Source organism: Rhipicephalus microplus, chromosome X, assembly GCF_043290135.1.
Source record: "Rhipicephalus microplus isolate Deutch F79 chromosome X, USDA_Rmic, whole genome shotgun sequence".
Taxonomy (NCBI): domain Eukaryota; kingdom Metazoa; phylum Arthropoda; class Arachnida; order Ixodida; family Ixodidae; genus Rhipicephalus; species Rhipicephalus microplus.
This window is the reverse complement of record NC_134710.1, coordinates 189,337,428-189,364,878: the sequence shown is the minus strand read 5'-3', so window position 1 is coordinate 189,364,878 and position 27,451 is coordinate 189,337,428. Positions and strand designations below refer to the sequence as shown.

At 46.6% G+C, this 27,451-nt stretch overlaps 1 protein-coding gene across 7 annotated transcripts in view; it reads right to left on the bottom strand.

Annotated features, from left to right (window-relative positions):
* The window catches only part of LOC142775903 (uncharacterized), a 77,243-nt gene that overhangs the window by 37,346 nt on the left and 12,446 nt on the right, over nt 1–27,451 (bottom strand). Inside the window, exon 2 of one of the 7 annotated variants that reach the window (XM_075878390.1) lies at nt 14,028–14,603. The exons of the other annotated variants lie outside the window; for them this stretch is intronic. Within the exon in view, the coding sequence (XP_075734505.1) occupies nt 14,328–14,603 (276 nt within the window). The 3' untranslated portion in view covers nt 14,028–14,327. Of the gene's footprint in view, nt 1–14,027; nt 14,604–27,451 lie in introns of those variants that run through there. 7 annotated transcript variants of the gene reach the window in all.

The window sequence follows — 27,451 nt, the reverse complement described above, 5'->3', positions numbered from 1 at the left end:
AAAGGCTCACGGTTTTCGTACCAAGTACGAGTGCCGTCCTCCAAGCTGAAATACACGTTCCTCATTTTGTCGAAGTCGGTCCAACCATTGTAATCCGAAACCCGTTCGAACTGGGCCAGCCAGTCTTCGACATCCTCCAAGACGGAACCGTGGAACACCTTCAGCACACGTGGCGTCCACAGCGTATGATGCGTGGCTGCAGCGCTTTCCTGTGCGTTGGAGGCTGCAGCGCCTTCCGTAGCGTTCGGGGGTGTGACAGACGTCATCTCGGGAAGAGGTCCACACTCAGGAGGTAGTCCTCGGAGTCTTCGGCTTGAGCGGTGGACAGGTGTTGTCACTGCAGGTACAGGGCTACCTGGAGGCGTTCGGAACATCGGCTGGGGGTTATCCAGCACCTCCACCAGTTGTCACGTGCTACAAAAGGTCTTCAACTAGAAAGAACTGAGCCGGCGGGGAGACGCACCGAAAACTGGCAAGATGGCTGCTTCAATAATAATCAACTAGCAAGAGCACGCGCTGCCCCAGAACATCGTCTTCCATTCTCGCGGGCAGCCGTGGCTTGCGCTCGCCGCAACTAGCGGCCAAGTGGCAATATGATGTGGTATAGTTGTGTGTACATATATATACATAGATATCTCACATGTATGAATTTCGTATTCACTTTCACATTGCCATTAAAAAAAGTGTTTTGTTGTTCCGCATTATTTTGCCTTTGATTTTTGAAATTCACATACTTTTATTTGGCGTTCTTTTTGGAATAACCTCTAATGAAATTGACAGCATGTCAAAATAAATAAATCACTAAACATTTAAATAAATAAATAAAACGTGCATGCACGTTCATTTCAAGGAAGTTATGCTGCAACAGCCTAGCATTATTTGAAATCGGTGCTAGTTGAAGTCGGATCTACAATTAAGAAGACTGAAATTAACAAGTGTCTGTAACATTAACACGAAGGACCAACGTTGTTGTTTCTGATACATCGATGTGTATCATGTGGTGCTGTGACTGTTAGGCATTCAAATATGCGCGTTAATAGGTAATACTTCCGCAATAGCAATACACTTGTATAGAGATGTCACAAATCATACAGTTCAATTAGAAATACCATTGTCCTGTTATTTTTCGCTCAGACATCAATAAAAGCTTTGTTTTAGTTGATTACCCCCTATACGCGGAATACGCCCATAATGTTGAACCTAGGCAACACAAGGACTCCCTGGATATGTACTTTTTGCAACTAAGATAGCCACATCCGCATGTATTGCTTCGCTCACGCTTGGCCTTTCAGATTTCTCTCACCAACCCTTGTTTTATTGGTCAGAGTTTCTGAGTACATATTGTAACGGGGTTTATTTGCAGAGCAGAACGCAGAAAGCGAAGCAGTCAGCAGCGTCCGGCCAAGCGCAGCAAGCACGAGCTTATGCTGATGGCGATGCCCCTGAGGCGCCGAGAAATGCCGCTGAAGCTCCTCTTCTTCACTACAATCGCCCTCCACACAAAAAAAGACGCCATTCTGGTGGATTAGGGAGAAGAAACGACTAATAGGTCATAATATGGCTTGAGACGAGAGACGTGGACAGTGTCGCGGCCGCGGTAGCGTAAGTCTGTGGATGGGATGATGGGCTTCACGATATAGTTGACGAGTGACGTTTGCTCTACAACGCGGTATGGCCCGATGTATTTGGGAAGAAGTTTTGCGGAGCGGCCAGGTGCGGTAGCAGGTGCCCGAAGCCATACCAATGAACCAGGTGGAAAGTTTGGAGCCGAATGGTCCCCAGTCTGGCGGGATTGCTGCTGCCACTGGTCCTCGGTAGAAAAAGAGCGGGCAAGCTGGCGGCATTCTTCAGCAAAAGGTTTATATGGAAGAATAGTGCCTACAGTATTTGAAGGTTCTCGTCCGTACAGAAGAAAGTATGGCGAAAACCCAGTAGTAGCTTGTACGGCAGTATTATACGTGTAGGTGACGAACGGGAGAACTTGGTCCCAATTTGAATAATCAGAGGCGACGTACATCGACAGCATATTGCCAAGAGTAGGGTTGAAGCGCTCTGTCATGCCATTCGTTTGAGGGTGGTACGCTGTACTTGTGTGGTGCACGATTCGGCATTCGTTTAGTAATGCCTTCAAGGCGTCAGAAAGGAAGGCGCGGCCTCTGTCACTTAAGAGCTCACGAGGGGCACCATGACGCAGAATGAAACGTTGCAACAGAAACGTTCCAACGTCACGGGCTGTGGCAGTCGGCAGCGCGGCTGTTTCGGCATAGCGTGTCAGATGGTCTATCGCAACAATAATCCAGCGATTACCAGCTAGAGTTGATGGTAGTGGTCCGTAAATGTCAATGCCGACGCGATCAAAAGGTCGACTAAAACAAGGAAGAGGTTGTGGCGGGTAGACTTGCCTTGGAGGTAACTTTTGTCGTTGGCACTGAGCACACGAGCGAATGAATTTCCGCACGTAGTTATACATGCCACGCCAATAAAATCTGAGTCGAAGCCTAGCGTGTCTTGAAGAGGCCTGCGTGGGAGCACTGTAGGTCCGCGTGAAAAGCTTCGCAGATAGCAGCTCGAAGATGGCGGGGTATCACAAGGAGACACTTGCGACCGTCAGAAAGGTAGTTGTGTCGATAAAGAAGATCATCCCTTAGGCAAAAGTTGCTAGCCTGGCGGCGGAGAGCGCGAGACGGTGAAGAAGTGAGAGGATCAGAAAGAATGCTTATGAGGCCACTGATCCAGGGATCGTTTCGTTGTTCCACCGTCATGTTGCGCAAGGCATATGACGCAAGTGCAGGCTCGAGGGAAGAGAGGCAAACACCTTCATCCGACATGGGTGAGCGAGAAAGGGCGTCGGCGTCCGTGTGCTTATGACCGGATCTGTAAATAACGCGGATGTCGTATTCCTGAAGTTAGAGCACCCAGCGAGCAAGTCGTCCGGAAGGGTCTTTAAGTGTGGATAGCCAAAAAAGGGCGTGGTGGTCAGTGACGACGTCGAATGCGTGACCATACAGGTAGGGGCGAAATTTTCCAAGGGCCCAAATAATAGCTAAGCACTCTTTCTCGGTCATGGAGTAGTTAGCCTCGGCTTTCGTCAAAGTTCGGCTTGCGTAGGTGACGACATATTCATCAAACCCTGCCTTTCGTTGCGCGAGCACAGCGCCAAGTCCAACACCGCTGGCATCAGTATGAACCTCCGTGGGAGCGGCAGGATCGTAGTGGCGGAGGATGGGTGGTGAAGTCAGCAGGTGGCGTAATTTGGTGAATGCAGCGTCGCATGCAGGTGACCAGGTGGAAAGGTTCTTGTCGCCGCTGAGAAGGTCCGTAAGGGGCACACATACGGAAGCAATTGTTTCTAATAAAGCGTCGGAAGTATGACTACAAACCGACAAAACTTCTAAGTTCCTTCAAGTTCTTTGGCTTCGAAAAATCGGCGATTGCTCGAAGCTTGGCGGGGTCGGGAAGTATGCCGTCCCGCGATACGACGTGGCCAAGAATGGTGAGCTGCCGGGCACCAAAACGACACTTCTTGAGGTTGAGTTGAAGGCCGGCATCGGTGAGACGTGTGAGGACGTGCTCGAGACGATTTAAATGGGTGTCGAAATCGGTGGAAAAGACAACTACGTCATCGAGGTAGCATAAACATGTGTTCCACTTGAGGCCTCGTAAAATAGTGTCCATCATTCTTTCAAAAGTGGCTGGAGCGTTACAAAGGCCGAAAGGCATAACGGTAAATTCGTATAATCCATCAGGTGTGACAAATGCTGTTTTCGGTCGGTCAGATGCTTCCATAGAAACTTGCCTGTATCCAGACCGTAAATCCAGCGAAGAGAAGTATTCTGCTCCCTGCAAACAGTCAAGGGCGTCGTCTATTCGCGGTAACGGGTAAACGTCCTTACGGGTGATCTTGTTTAAACGTCTAGTCCACACAGAACCGAATGGAACCGTCCTTCTTCTTAACAAGAACGACCGGTGACGCCCAGGGACTGTTAGAAGGCTGTACAATACCCCGCTGGAGCATGTCAGCAACCTGGTCGCCAATAACACGGTGCTCCGACGCTGAGACTCGGTAGGGGCGCTGCCGTAGAGGCATATGGCTTCCTGAGTCAATCCTGTGAGATATGTTCGATGTGCAACTGAGGCCAGAAGCGTGGCTGTCAAAAGAAGTACGAACTTTTTCAGCAGGTTCACTAACTATAACTTCGTTCTGAAGAAGACGTTGCGACATCGATGGAGTGGTGGAAAGCGTCAAGAAGGGACTGGTCAACAACAGAGTCAGAAATGAGTGCGCTGAGGTCCGTAGAAAATAAACTAGATGGAGCGTCAAAAATGTGACGGGCGTCGATCGGATGCACGTGACCGAGACATTCACCATAGAATAAAAGTAAAGGCCCTTCTAGCGTATTGTACACGAGCGTCTTCGTGACGCCATGGTGGAGAGTAAGGAGAGCAACAGGCAGTGGAGAACATTTGCGTTGAGTGAACAGTGCAGAGGGCGTAAATAAAACATCACTGTCGGAAATAGCGTCACATGACACAGTCACCAGCAGAGAAGAGCGCGGTGGTACGGTGGTGTCGTCGGAAACAAACAGTTTATAACACGGCAGGGAGGCTTCGACAGCGTCAACATCAGGAAGTGCAGATAGCTCAAGTTTAGCGCGACAGCAGTCAATGACAGCATTATTATTCGCAAGGAAGTCCCAGCCGAGTATCATGTCAGGGGAACACGAGGGCAGCACTACGAATTCGACGATATACACAATCCCTTCGATGACGACTCGTGTGGTACAGGCTGCGAGAGGTGTTACACTTTGTGCGTTAGCCATTCTAAGAGAGAGGTCAGATAATAGCGTCAGAACTTTGCGGAGTTTGCGGCACAGGTTGATGGAAAGGACGGATGGAGCGGCTCCGGTGTCGACAAGCGCCATGACGACGATACCATCGACTGACACTTCAATGACGTTAGCTGGACAGGGGCGAGGACTTGTGCATGGCGACGGGGACGCAATTCGTGCCTCGGCAACTGCGGCCGTTAGTTTTCCTGGTCAGTGGGTCCGGAACGGCGACGCATAGGGCAAAGCGAACGTCGACGTGGAGATGGGGAGCGGCGGGTCGGGCCGTGTGGATGATCAGAAGGAAAGGAAGAGGAAGGAGGGCTTGAAGGCGTAGAAGAAAACTGAGGGTCAAAAGAGGGCATTCGTCGAATGTTCTGAGCAGCCTGGCGACGACGAGAATAACGTGCCACGTGGCCAACACCGCCACAAGCAAAACATATGGGACGGTTGTCGTAGGTCCGCCATTGGTCGGAGTAGACTTCGACTTGCGGCTGGGGGGCAGAAAACTGCAGCCGAGGTGGTATCGGCATAGGCGGTGGTGAATAGGTCGGCGGCGAAAAGGGCGGCGGCGAATACATAGGCGCTGGCTGGAACGCAGGCTGTCGAGGTCGAGCAACTGCCTCGGCGTACGTGAGAGGTGCGGCGACTGGGGGCGGTTCACGGGCGGAAGGAAGAACTTGTGCGACTTGGTCTTGAATGTAGTCGCGGAGTGTAGTCGTCAATCTGCGTGGTTGATCAGGTACGCAGGACATCAAAGAGAGCTGACGAGCGACCTCAGCGCGGAGGAACTCTTGGATCTTGGAGAGAAGAGGGGCATGGTCTTCTCCTATGCCAAGGGTGGAAAGGCTGGACAAAGAGTCGTCGAGCACAGAGGGGCGTCGGGTCGAAAGACGTTGCCTGCGCAACTCGTCAAAACTCTGGCATAACTCGGTCAGTTCTAGGACAGTGCGAGGACTCTTAGAAAGCAACATTTGGAAAGCGTCGTCTTCAATGCCCTTCATGATGTGCTTGATCTTAAGCTCTTCGGACATCGACTCGTTGACTCGCTTGCAAAGGTCTAGAACGTCCTCAATATAGCTTGTGAAATTCTCACCAAGCTGCTGGGACCGAGTATGTAAGCACTGTTCGGCACGGCGTTTGCGTACCTCAGGCCGTCCGAAAACTTGTGTGAGGCTCGTTTTGAAGACCGACCATGTAGGGAGTTCCGCTTCGTGGTTTATAACCACAGCTTGGCCACGTCCGACAGGTAGAAGAAGACGTAGGCCAACTTGGCAGCGTCATCCCATTTGTTGTGAGTACTCACTCGCTCGTACATTGAAATCCAGTCGTCAACGTCATTGTCTTCTGTGCTTGAGAAAACAGGGGGATCTCGCAGACGCAGACAACCGGCGCAGAGAACAGTAGGCGGTGCCGGTGGAGGAGTTGGAGTGGCGCTTGCGTCAGTAGGCATAATGGATGGTAAAATGCGATTCCGAAGCTCTAGGGTGATCGAAACCCAGCAGACTCCACCACTTGTAACGGGGTTTATTTGCAGAGCAGAACGCAGAAAGTGAAGCAGTCAGCAGCGTCCGGCCAAGCGCAGCAAGCACGAGCTTATGCTGATGGCGATGCCCCTGAGGCGCCGAGAAATGCCGCTGAAGCTCCTCTTCTTCACTACAATCTTTTGGTTCGTAGTTATTCGATCTTATGAGTTGCAAGCTTGCATTCCTAAACCTGGACACGCCATTGGCCGACCTAACGGGAGTGAGCAGATCGTCACGCCATCTCGGAGCGTATATACAAAACACTGTATCGCCACTTGTGAGTGCGCTTTTTTTAGGCTGCTCAGCGCCGTACGCAACACTGAAATTGTCGCCTCAATAAATGGCCTTGGCTTGAACGGCGGCCGCCGCCGCTGTCAGCTGTTTTTTCTCTTGAAAGGCGTAATCAAAGCCGGGTCAAAGCGTCAAGTTTTATTTTATCGAAGGTGGTGCTTGCAATTTCGTACTACGATGGTTTATTGCTGAGTACTGATTATTTGTATTACTTCTCGTTTGCTTCTTTGAAAAGGTGGGCTTGAGACCGATTGCTCACGGAAATTTCGACAAATCCTTTAACTGTTCCGCCCTTCTGTTCACGATGTGTTTCAGTAAAACAACGTGAGTGATTGTTGCACAAACAAGACACAGATACGATAGAGTGCACACCAACGCACAACAGCACCGTTGAGTACTTACTGCGACTTGGCCGCTTTGTCTTGCACGCAGTGGTCGAATTCCACCATTCGCGAAAACGATGAGACACTGGCTGGGATACCATATAAATGTTAAGGCCCAATCACAAGAGAAGTAGCGATAGAGTAGTGGTTAGAACATAGGTCTCGTATGCAAGAGGTTCGTGGCTCGAATCACGGGGCCGTGCTGTTCCCAAACGGATTAAGAAAAAGCCAGCGTAGTGACGGAACTGCATTAAAGAGGCCTGGGGTGTGGCCTTACCGGTGACTGCCCCCGGTAATGCACTCCCTCTCCAGAGAAGGATTGACCAGTCTGGTGCCGTTTGTGGCAAGTACCTCCCACATTCATACGTCAATCAACTCACGGCCCTGCGTCCCCAGCGGCTGCGAAGCAACTGAACATGGCTGCGTTGAGCTGTGCAACGCAGCAGAGGGTGCTAAAAATCTCTGGATCCGGAAAGCCCGCAATTGGAACCTGAACCAGGCATCATTTATCGCTAAAACATTATCTAGTGAGGCAAGTCTAACTATTCTAGGAGCTAGATGGCATTAAAAGGGTTGTCATAGGGCTCAGTGAGGTTAGGAGGACAGATGAGCTCTATACAGTGCTACAGAATGGGCACGTCATTTGCTATCGGGGCTTGGCTGACAGAAGAGAACAGGGAGTGGGGTTCTTTATCCACAGAACCATAGCTGGCAACATAAAGACACTCTATAGCATTAATGAAAGGGTGGTTGTCATCCTAATTAAACTCAATAGGAGATACAAGATGAAGGTGGCACAGGCTTATGAGCCTACGTCCAGCTATGATGATGTGTCAGTTGAAAGCTTCTATGAAGACGTAGAATATCGGCAATGAGTAAGGTAAAAACACAGTATACTATACTCATGACAAATTTCAATGCAAAAGTAGGGAAGAAACAGGCTGGAGATCAAGCAGTAGGAGATTATGGCATTGGTACTAAAAATACCAGAGGGGAGCTACTAGTAGAATTCACAGAGCGCAATTATTTGCGAATTTTCAATACCTTCAACCTAAAGCGAGGGAACCGTAAATGGACATGGAGCCTGAATGACGAAAAGAAGAACGAAATAGGCTTTATACTGAGTGCACTCCCTGGCATCTTGCAGGATGTGGAAGTGCTTGGCAAGGTACGATGAAGCGACCATAGAGTGGAACAGTTCTGAATTCACCCAGACTTGAAGAAGGAACGACAGAAACTGATACATAGTGATACATAAGAAGCTAGCACTGAGAGGGAAAGTACAGGAATTCAGAGTTTCGCTTCAGAACAGGTGCTCGGCTCTTATTGAGAAAACGAGCCTTAGCGTTGACGCAATGAATGATGATCTGACGAGTATCATAAGGGACTGTGCAGAGGAAGTTTAAGGTATTGTAGTTAGACAGAACTCCAAAAAGCTGTCCCAGGAAACAAAGAATCTCATTAAGAAGCGTCAAAGCATGAAAGCCTTGAGTACAACAGACAAAATAGAGTTGGTAGAGCTTTCGAAGTTGATTAATGGGCGTAAGGTATGCGATGTAAGAAGGTGTAATATGGAGAGAATTGAACACGCTCTGAAAAACGGAGGAAGAGCCAAAACAGTGAAGAGGAAACTTAGTATAGGCAAAAATAGGATGTATGCACTAAGAGACAAAGAAGGCAAAATAACTACCAATATGGGTAGGATTGTTAAAATAGCGGAAGAGCTTTACAGAGATCTGTACAGTAGCCGGGACAACCTCTACCCTAATACTATAAGAGCTAGCAGTAACCCAGATGAAACCCCACCAGTAATGATAGAAGAAGTCCGAAAAGCTTTAGAGAGCATGCAAAGAGCAAAGCTGCTGGTGAGGATCAGGTAACATCATATCTGCTGAAAGATGGAGGACAGATTGTGTTAGACAAACTAGCCACCCTGTTTACGAGGTGTCTCATGACCGGAAGAATGCTAATATCATCATAATACATAAGAAAGGAGATGACAAGGAGTTGAAGAATTACAGGCCGATAAGCTTGCTCTCTGTAGTATACAAGCTATTTACAAAGATAATTGCTAACAGAGCAATGAAAACGTTAGAATTCAATCAACCAAACAAACAAGCAGGATTTCGAACAGGCTACTCAACAATCGACCACATTAATACTATCAATCAGGTAATATAGAAATGCTCAGAATATAACCAACCATTATGCATAGCCTTCATAGATTACGAGAAGGCGTTTGATTCAGTAGAAATATCAGCCGTCATGCAGACACTGCGGAATCAGGGCGTCGATGAAGTATATAAAAACTTCCTGCAAGAAATCTACAGGGGATCCACTGCTACCATAGTGCTTCATAAAGAAAGCAACAGAATACCGATCAAGAAGGGTGTAAGGCAGGGGGATACAATCTCCCCAATGCTGTCTACCGCGTGCTTACAGGAGGTTTTCAGAAGCCTAGAATGGGAACAGTTAGTGATAAGAGTGATTGGAGAGTACCTTAGTAACCTGCGCTTCGCCGATGAATTGAATTGCTGAGTAACTCAGGGGACGAATCGCAACTCATGATTACGGAGTTAGACAAGGAGAGCAGAAAAGTGGGTCTTAAAATTAATCTGCAGAATACGAAAGTAATGTACAACAACCTCGGAAGAGAGCAGCGCTTCGAGATTGGTAATAGTGCACTTGAAGTTGTGAAAGACTATGTCTACTTAGGACAGGTAATAACCACGGAGCCGAACCATGAGATTGAAGTAACTAGAAGTATAAGAATGGGGTAAGGCACGTTTGAAAGAACTCTCAAATCTTGACAGGTAGATTGCCACTATCCCTCAGGAAAAAGGTATATAACAGCAGCATCTTGCCGGTACTTAGCTACGGAGCAGAAACCTTAAGACTTACAAGGAGGTTTCAGCTTAAATTGAGGACGACGAAGCGATTAATGGAAAGGTAGGGGTAACCTTAGGAGGTAGTTGTAACCGTAACAGTGGTTAAGGATATCATAGTTGAAATCAAGGAGAGGAAATGGACTTCGGCCGGGCATGTAGCGCGTAGACAGGATAACCGCTGGTCATTAAGGGCAACTAACTGGATTCCTAGAGAAGGCAAGCGGGTTACGGGGAGACAGAAAGTTAGGTGGGCAGATGAGATTAAGAAGTTTGCGGGTATAAATTGTCAGCAGCAAGCACAGGACCGGGTTCAATGGCGGAACATGGGAGAGGTCTTTGTCCTGCAGTGAACGTAGTCAGTCTAATGATGATGATGACCGGTAAAAAAAAGGCTCCTACTTTCTGCACCCGGTAGGGAGCATGGCGCAGCGCCTATTGAACCTGTATCTTGTATTTATTTGTCGTTTGGTGTATTTGAACAGCCGGGAGTTCACTGTATATCTACGGGTTCACCGGAATGTTTCCGTCTTTAGCGCCTTCCAAACCCTCTTTCCCTGTCCCAATTATATCTAGAACCCACCAAAGAGTGCGATTACTTTTGTTGGCAAAATTTCATTTCTTGCGCAAACAAAATATTCTAGCTATGCATTCTGTTGCAGGAAGTAGTACCCTGCGCCGTGGTGGTCGCAAGGAAATTAAGGAATACCCCAATGGTATCCTCAATGGGCTCGGGCTTTACCTGGAACAGTTCTGTTGTAAATACCGTGTGCGCAAAGGTTACTGCAATCATTGAAGTCTCCATTTGCGAAAAGCGCGCGATTTTCACGCACAGCGAAATAATTGAGACGCTTATTTGCGTGAATCTGGTCCTGAGAATAGGTTTCTTGCGTCATTTGCGAGTTAGAACCACGGGATACGTTTGGATCTGCTGTCTATTCTGTGCGTGACGTTCCAACCTGTTGCTATCGCGTTGATTACTTTGCCTTTGTGGCAACGCTGTGGCTTTTTTCTCATGAAAAGCTAATAACAACGTCCTCTGATTTATTTGAAAAGTTGTTCGCGAAACCAGAGGGCGTCGGCACTGTGTAGCTAAACAAGGACACATGTGGCACCATCTGTAAGTGTATGAGAGATTGAAAGAAACTGCCATGATACTATTGTAGCCGTTATTCCTTTAAAAAAGACAATAATTCTGGCAAAATTTATTAAGTCCGACACTTCAATTTGTAACATATCAGTTGTCACAAATGAGAAATTTATAACTAACATTCCAAGAAAAACGGTTATTACGGTTATAAGAAAAACCTCTACGTTTTCATCACAACGCCTATACTTCCTTGCGATTCATAGCCAATTTTGATTTTTAGGTTAAGCCATTCTCCCTGCCCCACCCTGGACCCAACTCACCAACCATGCGTCCATCTGTGCAATTGTTTGTCCACTCGTTGTATGGAAACGCATCAAAGAAGGTACAATGTACTTCTCGGTATAGTTCAACTGGCAGCATAAGTTTATTAAAGATGAAGTTGGTTTTTTCACCACGCAAAGCACAATACATTGCACGTAAGATGCGGAAGTAAAAGAGAGGGAAACTACGCAACCCTATAGGGTCGTTTTTACGAGTAAACAAGATAGCGATATAGTGTTCCAGTGCGTATACACTTTAAACACTTAGTACAAAAAACTATTTCGGACTTGCTATGCACCCATTACGTGGCCTTATGGAATAAGCACAGCGCATCTTGTGCCTACTATAGTGGGTGATTAGCCTCATAAGGCCGAAACTACATGCATTGTGTAAACAATGAAGGAAAACGCCAGATGATAACAAGCAATACAAAATGAGCATGGACAACCCTTTGCTCAAAAGCTCACGGAAGCTCTTAATTATTAGGTGAAACTTATTTAGAATCGAAGGGACTCAATTATCTGTAAACCGTAGGTGTGCGCAATTGCGGTACATGTTAAAACTCCGTGAGCTTAATTCAAGGAATGTAAAAAAGTGTTGTACTGCAACTTTGAAATTATTCTCATGGTATGCGTGTTCTAACGCACTTGAAATACAAAGGTTGATAATAGCTTGAGTTATACAAACTGTTTAATCATATAAATTCTGAGTTGAGCCACCAAGAATGTTTGCGCAACCCACGGAATCTTCGCAATCACTTGTACAGCGTTTATCATTCATCATATTAAGCTTATACTGAGCTTTCTCAAAAAAAAAAATTACGCATGCGAGATAAAAATTAACACAAGTGCACCTTGAACAAAGCAATGTATGCTACACGGTTCTGATAAACTGGGCCAAAATGCAAACGCTTCCTTAGCATGCCTAGAGCTTTCGAAAGTTCAGTGCACAGCAGTCAGTATGGTGCTCCCAAAGAATAAGTTTGTCAAATATTATATTTTTAATGATTTACCTACAGGAATATTTCAATGACAGAGTGATTTGAGTGCAAGACATCATCAAGATTACGTAGCATACGAATTTCGGGGGAACAATATTTTCGGAACAGGCCGTTATAGTGAGCTTTCAACAGATGGAGCATTCAGTCTATGCAGCATACGATTTCATCGTTTTATGCGATATAATCTATTCTTTTCAGAAAGATGCTAATGCCGCCTGCTATTGTTATTTTCAAATTTTTGTGTTTACAAATAATATAAGTAAATACACACGTGCAGGTTCAGATATTGCCTTGGCCAACGTGCTAAGGTTAAAATTATGTTCTGTCCCCATTAAACTGGCAAATATGCGCGAAATAATTAATGCAAAAAGCATAAAAAGAGGGCAAACAATAAGCGGAATCCCAGCAAAAATACGTATAGTGTAAATGAGCAATCATTTGCACACCATATTTGCGATGCGATCGCTTTTACATGGGGTAATCATATGGTCGTGTCAACGACGGACTACGTGAGCACGCTAGCAATTATAGGAAAATGGCTCGTTGGCAATCCACTGCAGAAATTACAGGTTTTAACAGTTTACGATAATACCTACGACCAGAAATGAAATGACGTTTTTTACAGAAGTGCATCTGCGGATTACATGACAGGTGCATAAGCTATTTGTTTGGTACTCCTTTTGGGAAAGAGGTGGCGTGTTTGAGTGGCAGAGCAGACGTGTAATGTGACAGCTCGAGACATATGTAATGTATTGATGGCATGAGTATAAAAGTTCACAAAATTTCGAAATAAAAATGTAAGTCTTTGCACGGTTATGTTGAAATCAAGTCTCCTCTGTCTTTGCCTCATTCGCACAACATGGTGCATTTGATATAAAAAAAAACGGACCCAAATTGCATGCAAACTCTGTGAAATATATTTTTGACCATAGGGATATTCCTTCTGTTCCTTGCGACCACCACGGCGCAGGCTACTACTTCCTGCAACAGCATGCATAGCTAGAATATTGTGTTTGCACAAGGAATAAAGTTTTTCCAACAAAAGTAATGGCACTGTTTGGTGGGTTCTAGATATAATTAGGACAGCGAAAGAGAGTTTGGAAGACGATAAAGACGGAAACATTCCGGTGAACCCGTAGCAATACAGTGAACTCCCGGCTCTTCAAATACACCAAACGACAAATAAATGCAAGATACAGGTTCATTAGGCGCGTCACCATGCTCCCTACCGAGTGCAGAAACTACGTGCCTTGTTCTTACCGTTACCATCACCACAAGGTGAACGAGAGCTCACTGAGTCTCTGTGGTGGGTACAACTGCATTGCTTGTTATCTGGATCGCGTGACCACGGCCATTGAAAGCTGGAAAAATATTCCGCTAGATATGTTAATATATTTAGTTTCTCGTCCAAGCACTTCAACATCGCGTTTCTTAATGCAGACAGTGCAGTGAAACTATTGTACTGCCCAGGACCGTAAGATCACAATACAGTAGAGCACCGTCAACAATTAAGATATTTCAACATGAGACTTTTTGGCTATGCATCTCACAATGCAAATAAAAGAAGACCATAAATATTATACTGAAATAAATATTAACACATGCGAACTACCGTGGCAAAAATTCAGCATTATAAGGCTAACAATAACGCTCCTAGAAACTCGAAAATACTGAATCATTTTGAAAAGCGGGTATATTTCATACAAATCAAAACAATTAGTGCATTTACGTAAAACTAGAGGCTGAATAAGAAGCGTCGCACTTGGCAGGTCGGTCAGCTCAGGCGCTTGCCAGTGAGGCGTTTCTAATGAACTTTAACGTATGCTGTCATGGTACGGTAACTGCCGGTCGCTCCGGGTGCGTCGTCCTGGGCCAGCACAGGACTCGGCTCTCGGTTCGGAGGTCGAAACGGGGCCTTCTTAGGTTTCCGATTGAGAACCTTTAGTAACCTCCTGCATTTCCCAGTGCCACAGATGACGTAAGAATACTCAGTGTACCAAGATCTCTAAGGTGTCCCGGTTACGATGGAGAAGGTCGTCTGGATGGGATCCTGCAGGTGCACTCGCTTTGATTGCGGCAGGCGATCTGTGCAATGCCCATGCCGAGGCGCAACCTTTGGGTCCATAGCTTTTGCCGGCTTGGGCGTGAAGACCTTGCCAGGTTTTAGCGCTCCGGAGGAAGACATTACCGTAGTCTTGGTAGGCTTGACCTCCAGTGTGTAAGTCGCACCATCCATCAGGCCTACAACCAAGGCGGCATAGTTGTGCCAGCATCTTGAAATCTGTGGTGACAAGGAATGCGGTGATTTAGAGCTTTGAACGAGATGCTTATTTCATAGCAAAATGCGATATACCAGCGGGATACGGATGACATCAACGCGTCGTAGTATCGTTTTTCAGATGCGATGTACCTAGAACACGGGGCACGGCACCGAAGCGCCGGTCGTCAAGAAGCATGCAGCAGCCGGTAACCAAACAGAAAACCCCTTTACGTGCACAAGCATGGTAATATATACATATGTGACGCCCCCTGGCGGCCAGAGAACCGGCTCTGCAACCTGAACCGAAACTTTACCACAGTTCTCGTCACGTGAAATCCCCGAAGACGTAACGCCACAGAGGGATATGAGCACATTTACTGTGGAAATAGCTTAAAATTGCTTACTGAAATATTAAGCGAAGCTTGCGCAGAGAAACATTGCGACTGCACAAGTTTTTCTGAAATGCTAGGCCTACGATTGAGTCAAAAGAAAGATAATTCGTCAAGTCAATGCTCTCACCATCAGGTGGCGTTGCCACGGCCAGGAGTATGTTGCCTGGCCGTTGCGGGCCAGTGGACGTCTGCGACGGCATGAGGCAGTGACAGCTGCAGTGATGTTGGCGTCGAAGGCGCGTGCATGGTACCCTGACGGGGTTGTCTGGCTGTAGTTCCAGGGACCCGTCATTTCGGAACACAGCCGCCTTCGATCGTGACCACATGTTCTTGGTTCTCCCGGAAGGCAGGGCGTACCACGTTGTCACTGCTTCCGTAGCCTTAGAGGACCTCTCATCGGTGCTAGCTGGCTTTGGGAGGGCGATTTTACGTGCCTTCTGCGTATACATGGTCAGGCAATCCCAGCGTTCTTGGTCATGCGCTTCGTGCCCGTAGGCCAATAAAAGCGCACCACGAAAGCACCACTTAGGGGACCAACAGGACACCTAGTGGGCCAATCGCGAAATTGCCCGTTGGTTTCTTTGTTCAAGTTAATGACAAATGCCGACTCTGGGAAATTGAGAAAGACTGCCAGTGGTAACCTTCAATGATAACTTCAAAAATACGTTCTGATGAACAAAACATACATGACGTCGCAACTCTTCATCGTCCTTGTTTTCTTCTTCATTTTACTAACTACTGAATTGTTTGCACATTTTTTTCTTTACTTTGCTTGCCATGGTGATCAACTGGTTATGATGGTCGACTTCTGACCCAAAGGTCGCGGGATCTAATCAAGGCCACGGTGGCCTTGATTTGACGTACGTGGTCGGCACGTGCAATAACGTCGCGTGCATATTTAGTTGACGGAGTGGTAGTGGTCAGATGTAGGGTGTTCAATGGTAATGTCGGATCGCGGCCATAAAGCAAATAAAAGGGTGAATAACCAGTAATGTCATGAAGCGAAGAATTGTTCGCGAAGGTTGATGAGTTAGTGCCAGATCCCAGTCATGGTGATCGAAGGACACATACATCGCGGGCATGTCCGTGAGGGTGCGATTTAGGCTCTCGGTGAGGCCGTTTATCTCTGGATCATGCGAAGTAGTCTACTTGTGCTGCGTCGAGAAAGAGCGCAGGAGATCGTCGACTACTCGTGACAAAATCTGTGAGCAATTTGCGAGGAGCTCCATGGTGCAGGATGACTTCGTGGAGCTAAAAGTCCGCTACGCCAGCAGTGGAGCTGGTGGGGAGCGCTCGAATAATGGTATACTTATTCGCATAGTCTACAGCAACAGCAACCTACTTGTTGTTGGAGCTTGGCACAAAAAGGGACCAAGAATATCTATACCAACACGGTAGAAAGGTTTGGTGGGGATAGAGATTGATTGAAGAAGTCCAGCTGAGGGCGCAGTAGCTCGCTTCCTACGTTGGCATTTATCGCAGGATGAGTTGTAACGGCGAACGGATCTAGCGAGACCGCGCCAAAAGAGGCGGCGACGAACATGGTCGCACGTGCGAGCTACACCCAGAAGGCGAGTGACGGGGAACGGGAGTAGCGGCGACGAAGGCGAGTGGGTGGGGAGAGGCTCATCAGAAGGCGGCGAGTAGAAGTTGAACCGTGCCGCGGCTGGACGTCGAAAAGTGGTAGGGCACATATAAGTAGAGTAGCTTGTGCGTGGTGGGTTGAACCAGCGGCGATGGCAATAACATGCCTAGGTTGATGACAGGAAAAGCAGATAGGTTGAACGTCAGGGGCTCGCCATTCCGTAGGGTTCCGGAAAGGCATTGTTGGAGGAGATCGGCTCGCGTTACCTGAGGAACAAGGGCGTACTTCAGGGTCAGCCAGGAGACACGCTGATGGTAGACTGTGATTAGCAAACTCTTGCCTCACCACGGCTTGAATAAAGGCTACCGATGGCTGAGATGGTTGAGTGGCTTGTGTTGCGAAAACAGGCTGTTAAATGGGAGCTCAACAGGTAGCTTCAAGTTACCGACTAACGACTCGGGTGACGTGGTGATGGGTGGCGGCTGGCGAGAGGCTTCACACGACGAAGTTGCAGCCGTGTTGGGCAGTCGTGTGAATCTCTGCGTGATACGGCGGCTCTTGGCGTGTTAACCGCCGCCACTCCTCGATGATTTCATCGACGGTGGCAACGTTAGTGTAAACAAGTAGTTTGAAGGCATCGTCTGCAATGCCTTTGAGCACATGCGATACCTTTTCAGTCTCGGCCATGTGTTCGTCAACCTGGTGTCAAAGGGAAATGACTTCGTGTATATAAGCCAAGTACAATTCGGTAGACGTCTGTGCCCTAGTAGCCAACTGATTTCGCACAGTCGTCTGCCGTGCTGCGGTGTTGTAGAAAAAAGGTTTCGGATCTTCTCCTTGAAAGTGTCCCTGCTGGTAATTTCGGCTTCGTGCGACTCGAACCACACCCGCGGTGGGCCATCATAATAAAAAAAACATGTTGGCGAGCATGAGTTTTGGGTTCCATCTATAGCCGGCGCTGATCCGTTCATACACGTTAAGCCACTTTTCATCATCGAAGCCACCCTGTCCGGAAGATACGCCAGGGTCACAAGCAGGAGGTTGGAAACGTAGGTAGGAGTCACAGAAAAGGCGGGTGGTGAAGACGATGTTCCTTGAACCTGTGACATGGTTGAACCCGTAACGATACGTCCAATGTGGAGCTTCGTGATGGGTATAGGGAAGAGCCAGCAGCTCCAACAAAAATATGCAGTAAACTGAAAGGAGGCGTGACTATTGGCGAGTGTATTAACACCTATCAAGACGGAGCACAGCACACACGACGGGAAAGACTGTCCACTTCTTTGTTGTCCTCTTCAGATCGCAGATATGAGAGCTACGTAGCAACATCAAGAGAGATTTAGAACTTCAACTACTAGACTTTTAAGTGAGGCTGGCACTTGTCTGTCCACCATCAATTTAATGCTCTAACGTGTGACACGGCACGCAAACGAAAACGAAAAGATATACAGGCGAGAGCAAAAGTGTGCAGACCACGGGATCCGAATAGAGTTACTGTATATGCCACCTTTAGGTAGCAGAGTTGCACCACTGTTTCCCGCGCGCCGCTCACTCCACCTGCAGGAGTTCAGTGCCCCTATTCAGCAAGCGCCATCAAATGGTCTTAGGTAGATCATTTGCACAGCAGAGAAGCCAACTTTACGCAAACAACGCATATGCTTCACAGATTCCGGGCAGCTCAAGCGTGGTTGACATCGGCTATTGTTTTTATTCTCAGCCCGCTTCTTGGGCAGTGCAACTATATGATATCAAGTGCATTCTGTGTTGAATTGTGCTACGTACAACCCCCATGATTAGGCGCGGGTGCACCGGGTGTTGCTTTAGATTAGTGTTCGATGAAGGAGGAATAGACGCTTGGCTTCTTTTTATCCATTAACGGCACTGCAAAACTTGCTCAATTTGTGTTACCCACAGATGCAGTAAATACGTCATACAGGCAGAACTGGTCAGCATGGGTTGGCTGCATACGTCCAAATTGGTCTCACGGTTAAAATCTTAAAAATAAAGAGAGCATAGATCAAACAAGAGTTATCCAAATGGGCAAGGTGTTGCACCTAGGACGTGAACTTAATTCAGCTTTCAAGTCTTAAGAGCAAAGAATGTTGAATGCAACACCGTTGTTGAACAAAGATTCATATGAGCTGTCGTGAGTCAAGATTGTAATATGAGCGTAATACGAGAGCCGTGCGTAACATGGTCATCGCACGGCCACTCTCGATTGCTATCCGGCTTGTTTGAGTAGAAGACGATAAACTATAGCTCGCTTTCTCACACAGTTAACGAATGAGTCAAACGCGACAAAAAATAATCAAAACTGGTTCGATCACGATCAAAAGTGCAACAAAAATTTCATATCTGTAAAGGTGAACAACAGCGGTAAAGACGAAGCTAATGTGTGTCCCACCGCAATGGTCTAGTGGCTAAGGTACTCGGCTGCTGACCCACAGGTCGCGGGATAGAATCCAGGCTGCGGCGGCTGCATTTCTGATGGAGGCGGAAATGTTGTAGGCCCGTGGCTCAAATTTGGGTGCACGGTAAAAAACCACTGGTGGTCTAAATTTTCGGAGCCCTCCACTACGGCGTCTCTCATAACCATATGGCGGTTTTTGGACGTTAAACCCCAAATTTCAATTAATCATCATGAAGCTAATGTGTGATCAACTATAAATTTATATCTCAACGATTCAACAAGCCGACGCACTTTGTTTCATTATTACATACGAAGAGCGTAACCATAAAGTCAAGGCTTCTAGGTGTGAGCGAAGAACCTGAGTTTGGCTCATATCTTCCTAAAATAGAAAAAAGCGAATCAACAAATAAAGTAACCCAAGTACTCTGAAGCGGCCCCGCCGCGGTGGTCTAGTGGCTAAGGTACTCGGCTGCTGACCCGCAGGTCGCGGTCTCTAATCCCGGCTGCGACGGCTGCATTTCCGATGGAGGCGGAAATGTTGCAGGCCCGTGTGTTCAGATTTGGGTGCACGTTAAAGAACCCCGGGTGGTCGAAATTTCCGGAGCCCTCCACTACGGCGTCTCTCATAATCATATAGCGGTTTTTGGACGTTGAACCCCACATATCAATCTATCAAGTACTCTGAAGCCATGCGCTGCTCCTACGCGAGTGATGACTGGCTTTCCCGCAAGACACTTCAACTCAAGCTAGCGTACATTCGCAAAAATCTGCTACATAAAAGTAGCAGATACAGTAACTCTATGGCCAAAGGTATCCACGCGCAATTTAGCGAGAAGACGCCTGCTGCGGTGTGCATGCGTGTCTCGCCATATTGGTTTGCCAGTGATGTCGCTATTTCTTACGTAGTTATGGCACTCCTAGCCAAAACGAAAACCCGGTTGTCGCTTTCTTTGCTTCATCATATTTTGCTGAATCTTTTTTATTGCGATAACAATGATATGAACACTCTCGGCTAGATTTTGCCGCCGGCGTCGCCATCACTTACCGTATGTGTATACGTATCTATATATATGAAAACAAAAGAAAGAAAAGAATAATCCTAAGAAAGGCTCAGCACGTGGCCTCGAACGTCGGACTTCTGAATTGTGAATGCGCGGCACTAGCCACTTAGCCACGAAGGAGCATTTACTTGAACGTTCAAAGGGCAAGCAATATACATCTACTACTTACTGCTGGTAATGCGCATCTCAGGGGGAACTATCGTGTTTTCTGCATTACCAGCAAGATGGCGCAATGAGCATGCCTCGCCACATTGTCACTACATAGGGGCGCGCGCTCTCATACCAGCGCGTACTTTGCACAATGGAAAGGGGGCAGAGTGGACGCTCACTCGTGCGCTTGCTTTACCTCGCGGTTGGGACAATCGTATGCCTTGGCTAACCTTTTGCTTTCACCGAAACGATTCTGTTGTAGTTACTGGTCGTACAAAAGTCACTACAATCGTTGCAATTCTTCGTTTGCAAAAAGGGTGCGCTTTTCAGGCACAGCAAAGTAATAGCTCAGAAGCTTATTCGCGATAATCTCCACCTGTGAGGGCGTTTCGCGCGTCATTTGTACGTGAGAAATGCGGGGCAAGCTTCGATCTTCTCGCCATTTCTACGCGGGACCTTCCAATTTGTTGCTGTCGCATTCAAAGCTTCGCCTTTGCGGCAAATATAAAAAAAAGCTGTGCTTTGTTGCTCTTTCAATCACCGCAAAAGCCGTTCATCGTTTACATTACCTTCGCTGGGGTAGAAAGGCGTTGCCTATACTCTCGCTGGTTTAAAAGATGCTGTTTTTTACCTAAAATAGGTGCATAAGATTCCATCATTATGCTCGGATATCGTGGCGCGAAAACACGTCACTAGGGACAATAATTTATAATTTGCTGCTCGGCAACAATCTATCCGTCCAGATGACAAACATAATTTGAAAACTATGTTTCTGTCACCATGATGGCGGTAAATTCAGTATTTAATTGATTGATAAAAGCAGAAAACAGGTAGATTTGTTCTGCGTTGACTGCATAATCAAGTGCACAAACGTTAGAGACAAAAGAGATATATACATCAGTGAATTATAATAGTCATGCAGGGAAAGAGTGAGTGAGTGAAACAACTTTATTCGGTCCACAATAGACGCGAGTAAACTCAGCGTCACCTGGCTAGGCCCACTCGGGGACCATCAGGTTAAACCTGACGCAGGGAAAGAAAAAAAAAAAACTTCATGACAGTTCCAAAAGACGAGAAATACGCGAGCACTTGGTTGGCCAGTCATGTCGCTATTTCTTACGTGGATGGAGATCTTACCAATCATCGAGTAGCAGCATTGGAGCCGTAAGGTTATACACCTGTTTGATCACACAAGCAGAACACCCATCTGTTTCATAGATGAGAAGCTGGCCATTTATACGCCAGACGTATAGTCATAAATATTTTTGTTCCGCCCACTGCTTCATTGCAAAAAGACGTTTCCTGGTAGTATACGACCAGTTACCAGTTCTCGCCATGAACAGAAAATAATATTTATGCGTAGGTGTCCTTTTTTAAGTTATTTAACACGTGCCGACTGATTTAGGAAACCCAATACAATACTAGCATCCTTGCCATTCTTCACGGGAAACCTATGCACTTCTCTTAAACGAATAAGGGTCAGTTCCGGTAAAATATTTGCCTTGATGATTTCACTATTCCTTTTTATTAGTTCCTTATTGTTTGTGGTAGGTTTACCATGAATTCAAGATTCAAGCATCTCCCTCGCTTTCTTAGCTTCTCAGCAGTCGCACGAAGCTCCAAAAAATCTGTGGTACTGCTTTTTCTTTAAATTTATGCTACTGCTCGCCTTTGATAAGGTCTTGCCGCTTTATAGCTGTGAGAATTTCGTCGATGACACCATGACGATTGAATGTTCACTATGTCCTGCCTTCAAGCTTTGTGATAATGCTGGCAAGGGAGGTTTCACGTTAAGCTCGTGGCTAGATTTTTCAGAGATGCCTCAGTGTAGCCTTCCTGTGCTGCAAGGAGGTATTACCACGCCTTTTTTAACGAAGGCTTCCTTGACTTCAACATTGCCTCAGTCCAGTAGCACCATTTACACGTGTCGTAACAATGATTACGCTCCGTGCACTACTCGAACCCGATAACAGGTATTAATTCGCTGCAGGTCAAGCATACATTACTTTCTTGAGAAGCAATATTAAAACGTCACTTTCAGAATTGCCCCGCCGCGGTGGTCTAGTGGCTAAGGTACTCGGCTGCTGACCCGCAGGTCGCGGGTTCAAATCCTGGCTGCGGCGGCTGCATTTCCGATGGAGGCGTAAATGTTGTAGGCCCGTGTGCTCAGATTTAGGTGCACGTTAAAGAACCCCAGGTGGTCGAAATTTCCGGAGCCCTTCACTACAGCGTCTCTCATAATCATATGGTAGTTTTGAGATGTTAAACTCCACATATCAATCAATCAATCGCTTTAAGAATTCACCTTGACAGGTCAATATCGAAATTTAAACAAATGCAGTGGGTCGCGGGATTGAATCCCGGCTGCGGCGGCCGCATTTTTGATGGAGGCGGAAATGTTGTAGGCCGGTATGCTGAGATATGGGTGCACTTTAAAGAACCCCAGGTGGTCGAAATTACCGGAGCCCTTCACTACGGCGTCTCTCATAATCGTATGGTGGTTTTAAGACGTTAAACCCCACATATCAATAATCATCAAAAAAAATTCAGTGGACCCAAATGGGCAGCAATGAGAATGCAATCGATCATGAGACCCTGCAAGGTGGTCCGAAAGGGGAACTGAGACCCCCCTGATCTTTAATCAAACCCTACAGTCACACATGCAGGCGAGTGCTGCTTGGAAGACACCAAAACAATTTTCACCAACCTGACAAAAGTATGAATACACGATGATTCAGGCAAGGCATTTCAGCTATTATCACCGCTGCCAGAACAAAAGTCTCCATAACATACCGCTAGTAGAAAGTTCACTTTAAGAGCATTTCGTCGATAAAGTTTGTGAATTATTGTTTTTGCGCCGAGCTGTATATATTATCGTGATTTCATTGTCGGTGTAGCAGCCTATGACAGCGTCGGTGTATCCGTGGTGATGATTATGCAGAGCTGAAATAAAGCCTGTGGTTCGGACATTTAAAAACAGTGCTATTACACAAATATTCATGCAATGTCCTTGTGCGCCATTACCAAGATATCATTACAGATGCTTTACCACGAAATGGGGATACGGATAACTAAAATGGTGTGCTAAGTGATGAAAGATAATTATAATAACGGCTGGGGTTCAACGTTGAAAAACCATGATGATTCTGAGAGATGCCGAAGTCGAGGGCTCTGGAAATTTCGATGAACTGTGGTTCATTAACGTGCACCTAAATCAGAAAACGCGGGGCTCAAGCATTTTGCCTCCCTGGAGAAGTGCGGCCACCGTGGCCTTGATTTGATCCCGTGGCCTTCGGGCCAGAAGTGGAGCAACATAATAAGTTGGCCACCATGGGAAGTAAAGTGAAGAAAAAAATGTGCAAACACAAGCAGCGTAGAGTCGTCAGTCAAAAGAAGAAGAAAACAAGGATGACGAAGTGTGGCGACGTCCCGTAGGTTTTGTTCATCGCAACGTATTTTGGAAGTTATCATTGAAGGTTACCACTGGCAGTCTTTCTCAATTTCCCATAATGGGTATTTGTCATAAATTTGAACCAAGAAACCAACAGGGAAATTCGCCATTGGCCCACTAGATGTCCTGTTGGTCCCCTAAGCAGTGCCCTCGGGGTGCGCTTTTATTGGCCTACGCACACGAAGCGCAGGACCAAGAACACTGGGATTGTCTGACCAGTGTATCCGCAGGAGCCACGTACAATCGACCACCCAAAGCCAGCTAGCTTCGATGAGAGGTCCTCTAAGGCTACGAAAGCAGTGACAACTTGGTATGCCTAGTCTTCCGGGAGAACAGAGAACATATGGCCACGACCGAGAGCGGCTGTGTTCCGAAATGACGGGTCCCTGGGACTACAGCCAGACAACCCGGTCGGGGTACCATGCACGCGCCTTCGACGCCAACATCACTGCAGCTGTCACTGCCTCATGCCCTCGCAGACGTCCACTAGCCCGCAACAGCCAGGCAACCTACTCCTGGCCGTGGTAACGCCACCTGATGGTGAGAGCATTGACTTGACGAATTCTTTTTCTTTTGACTCAATCCTAGGCCTCGTATTCGATAAAAAAACTTGTGCAGTCACATTGTTTTTCTCAGCGCAAGTTTCGCTCAACAATTGAGTAAGAAATTTTAAATTATTTCCACAGTAAAGGTGCCCATATTCCTCTGTGGCGTTACGTCTTCGGGGATTTAACGTGACGAAAAATGTGGTAGAGTTTCGGTACCGGTTCTAGAACCGGTTCTCTGGCCCTTAAGGTCTGTCACATAGGTATATAATAGCAGGCTTGTGCACGTAAAGGGGGTTTCTGCTTCGTTGCTGCATGCTTCTTGTCGCATGCTGCATGCTGCAAGCTTCTTGAACATGGGGCACGGCGCTTCGGCGCCGTGCCTCATGTTCTTGGTGCGTGGCGTCCGACGCACGATACTACGATGCGTAGGTGCCGTCTGAATCTCGCTGGTATATCGAATTTTGCCATAATTTCAGCATCTCGTTCAGAGCTCTAAATTAACACATATTTTGTCACCACAGGTTTCAAGAACCTGGCACAAAAATGCCGCCTTTGTTGTAGGTCTGGTGGGTGGTGCGACTTCCACACTGCAGGTCAAGCCGACCAAGACTACGGTAATGTGTTCCTCCGGAGCGCTAGCACCTGGCAAGGTCGCCACGCCCAAGCCGGCAAAAGTTACGGACCCTAGGGTTACGCCTCGGCAAGGGCATTGCGCTGGTCGCCTGCTGCAATCAAAGCGAGAGCACCAGCAGCATCTCATCCAGACGACCTTCTCCAGCCTCACCGGGACACCTTCGAGAGATCTTGGTACACTGACTGTTTTTACTTCATCTGTGGCGCTGGAAAATGCAGGAGGTTACTAAAGGTTCTCAATCGGCAACCTAAGAAGGCCATGTTTCGACCTCCGAACTAAGAGCTGAGTCCTGTTCTGGCCCAGGACGACGCACACAGGGAGACCGGCGCATACGTTACCACGACAGCATACGTCAGAGTTTATCAGAAACGCCTCACTGGCAAGCACCTGAGCTGACCGTCATGCCAAGTGCAATTCTTATTCGACCTCTAATTTTACGTAAATGCAATAATTGTTTTAATTTCTATAAAATATACTTCTTTTCAAAATGATTCAGTATTCAGTATTTCAGGAGCGTTATTGTAAGCCTTATAATGCTGAATTTTGGCATGGTAATTCGCATGTGTCTATATTGACATCATTAAAATATTTATATTCTCTTTTATTTGCATTGTGAGATGCATAGCCAAAAAGCCTCATGTTGAAATATCTTACTTGTTGACGGTGCTCTATTGTATTGTGATCTTACGGTCCTGTGCAGTACAATACCGCACTGTCTGCAATAATGCATGAATTGTTGAAGTGCTTGGACGAGAAACTACAAATATTGATATTTCTAGCAGACCACGTTTCGAGCTTTTACTGGACGTGGTCAGGCGATCCAGATAACGAGCAATGCAGTTGTACCCGCCACAGAGACTTTCTAGTGGAGTCAACAATGCGAGTGGGTTCACGTTCACCTTGTGGTGGTGGTAGAAGTAAGAACAAGGCGCGTAATTTTGGCACATGGTAGGGAGCTTGATGCAGCGCCTATTAAACTTGTATCTTGCATTTATTTGTCATTTGGTGTATTTGAACAGCCGGGAGTTCACTGAATTGCTACTGGTTCACCGAAATGTTTCTGCCTTTAGCGTCTTCTAAAGTTTCTTCCCCTGTCCCTATTATATCTAGAACCCACCAAAGAGTGCGTTACTTTTGTTGGCGAATTTTCATTCCTTGTGCAAACAAAAAATTCTAGCTATGCATGTTGTTGCAAAAAGTAGTGCCCAGTCCCGTTGTGGTCGCAAGGAACAGAAGGAATACCCCTGTGGTCAGAAATATATTTCACTGGGTTTGCAATTCGGTTTCATTTGTTTTGCTATAAAATGCACCATGTTTTGCGAATTAGGCAAAGATAGAGGAGACTTGATTTCAACATAACCATGCAAAGACTTACATTTTTATTTCGAAATTTGTGAACTTTTATACTCATGCCATGAATACACTACGCATGTCCCGAGCAATGTCAATACACCCCTATACTACCACTCAAACGCGCCATGTTTTTTTCACAAAAGGAGTAACAAACAATCAGTGTATGCCCCTGTCTTGTAATCTGGAGATGCACTTCTGTCCAACACGTCCTTTCATTTGTGGTCGTAGGTATTATTGTAAACTGCTAAAACCTGTAATTTCTGCAGTGGATTGCCAACGAGCCATTTTCCTATTATTGCTAGCGTGCTCACGTAGTCGGTCGTTGATAAGACCATATGATTACACCATGTGAAAGCGAGCGCTATCGATAATGGTGTGCGAATGATTCCTCATTTACACTATACGTACTATTTGCCAGTTTAATGGGGACAGAACATAATTTTAACCTTAGCACGTTGGCCAAGGCAATATCTGAACCTGCACGTGTGTATTTACTTATATTATTTGTAAACACAAAAATTTGAAAATAACAATAGCAGGCGGCATTAGCATCTTTCTGAAAAGAATAGATTAAAATCGCATAAAACGATGAAATCGTATGCTGCATAGACTGAATGCTCCATCTGTTGAAAGCTCACTATAACGGCCTGTTTTGAAAATATTGTTCCCCCGAAATTCGTATGCTACGTAATCTTGATTATGTCTTGCACTCAAATCACTCTGTCATTGAAATATTCCTGTAGGTAAATCATTAAAAATGTAATATTTGACAAACTTATTCTTTGGGAGCACCATACTGACTACTGTGCACTGAACTTTCGAAAGCTCTAGGCATGCTAAGGAAGCGTTTGCATTTTGGCCCAGTTTATCTGAATTGTGTAGCATACATATTGTTACGTTTGAAAGAGACTAGTAGAGGTTGAAAGGGGCCGTTTATTAGGTCCTGAGGGGCAGCTCAGATGCGGCCGACTGGTAAGAGATCCTCCTGATCCTCTTCTTCCTTTCTCGCTCCGGGCGACAAGTGCGTTCACCGTATAAGCTTCTTTGTCTTCGTGCATGTGCGGACCATTCCTCTCCGCGCAGACGAAGGCCACCGGACGAGTCAGTCGAGTTGTCGTGGTGTGTACAGTTTCAGACGGGCAACATGAACCACTTGAGTTTTGGCAGCTCGTCGACCACTCGCCATGAGATGAGCTATTACATAGTTGACCTCTGTAAGTCTGTCGACAATGACAAAAGGTCTATCGTAAGTGACCAAAAACTTTTGGCATAACCCGCGCTTGCG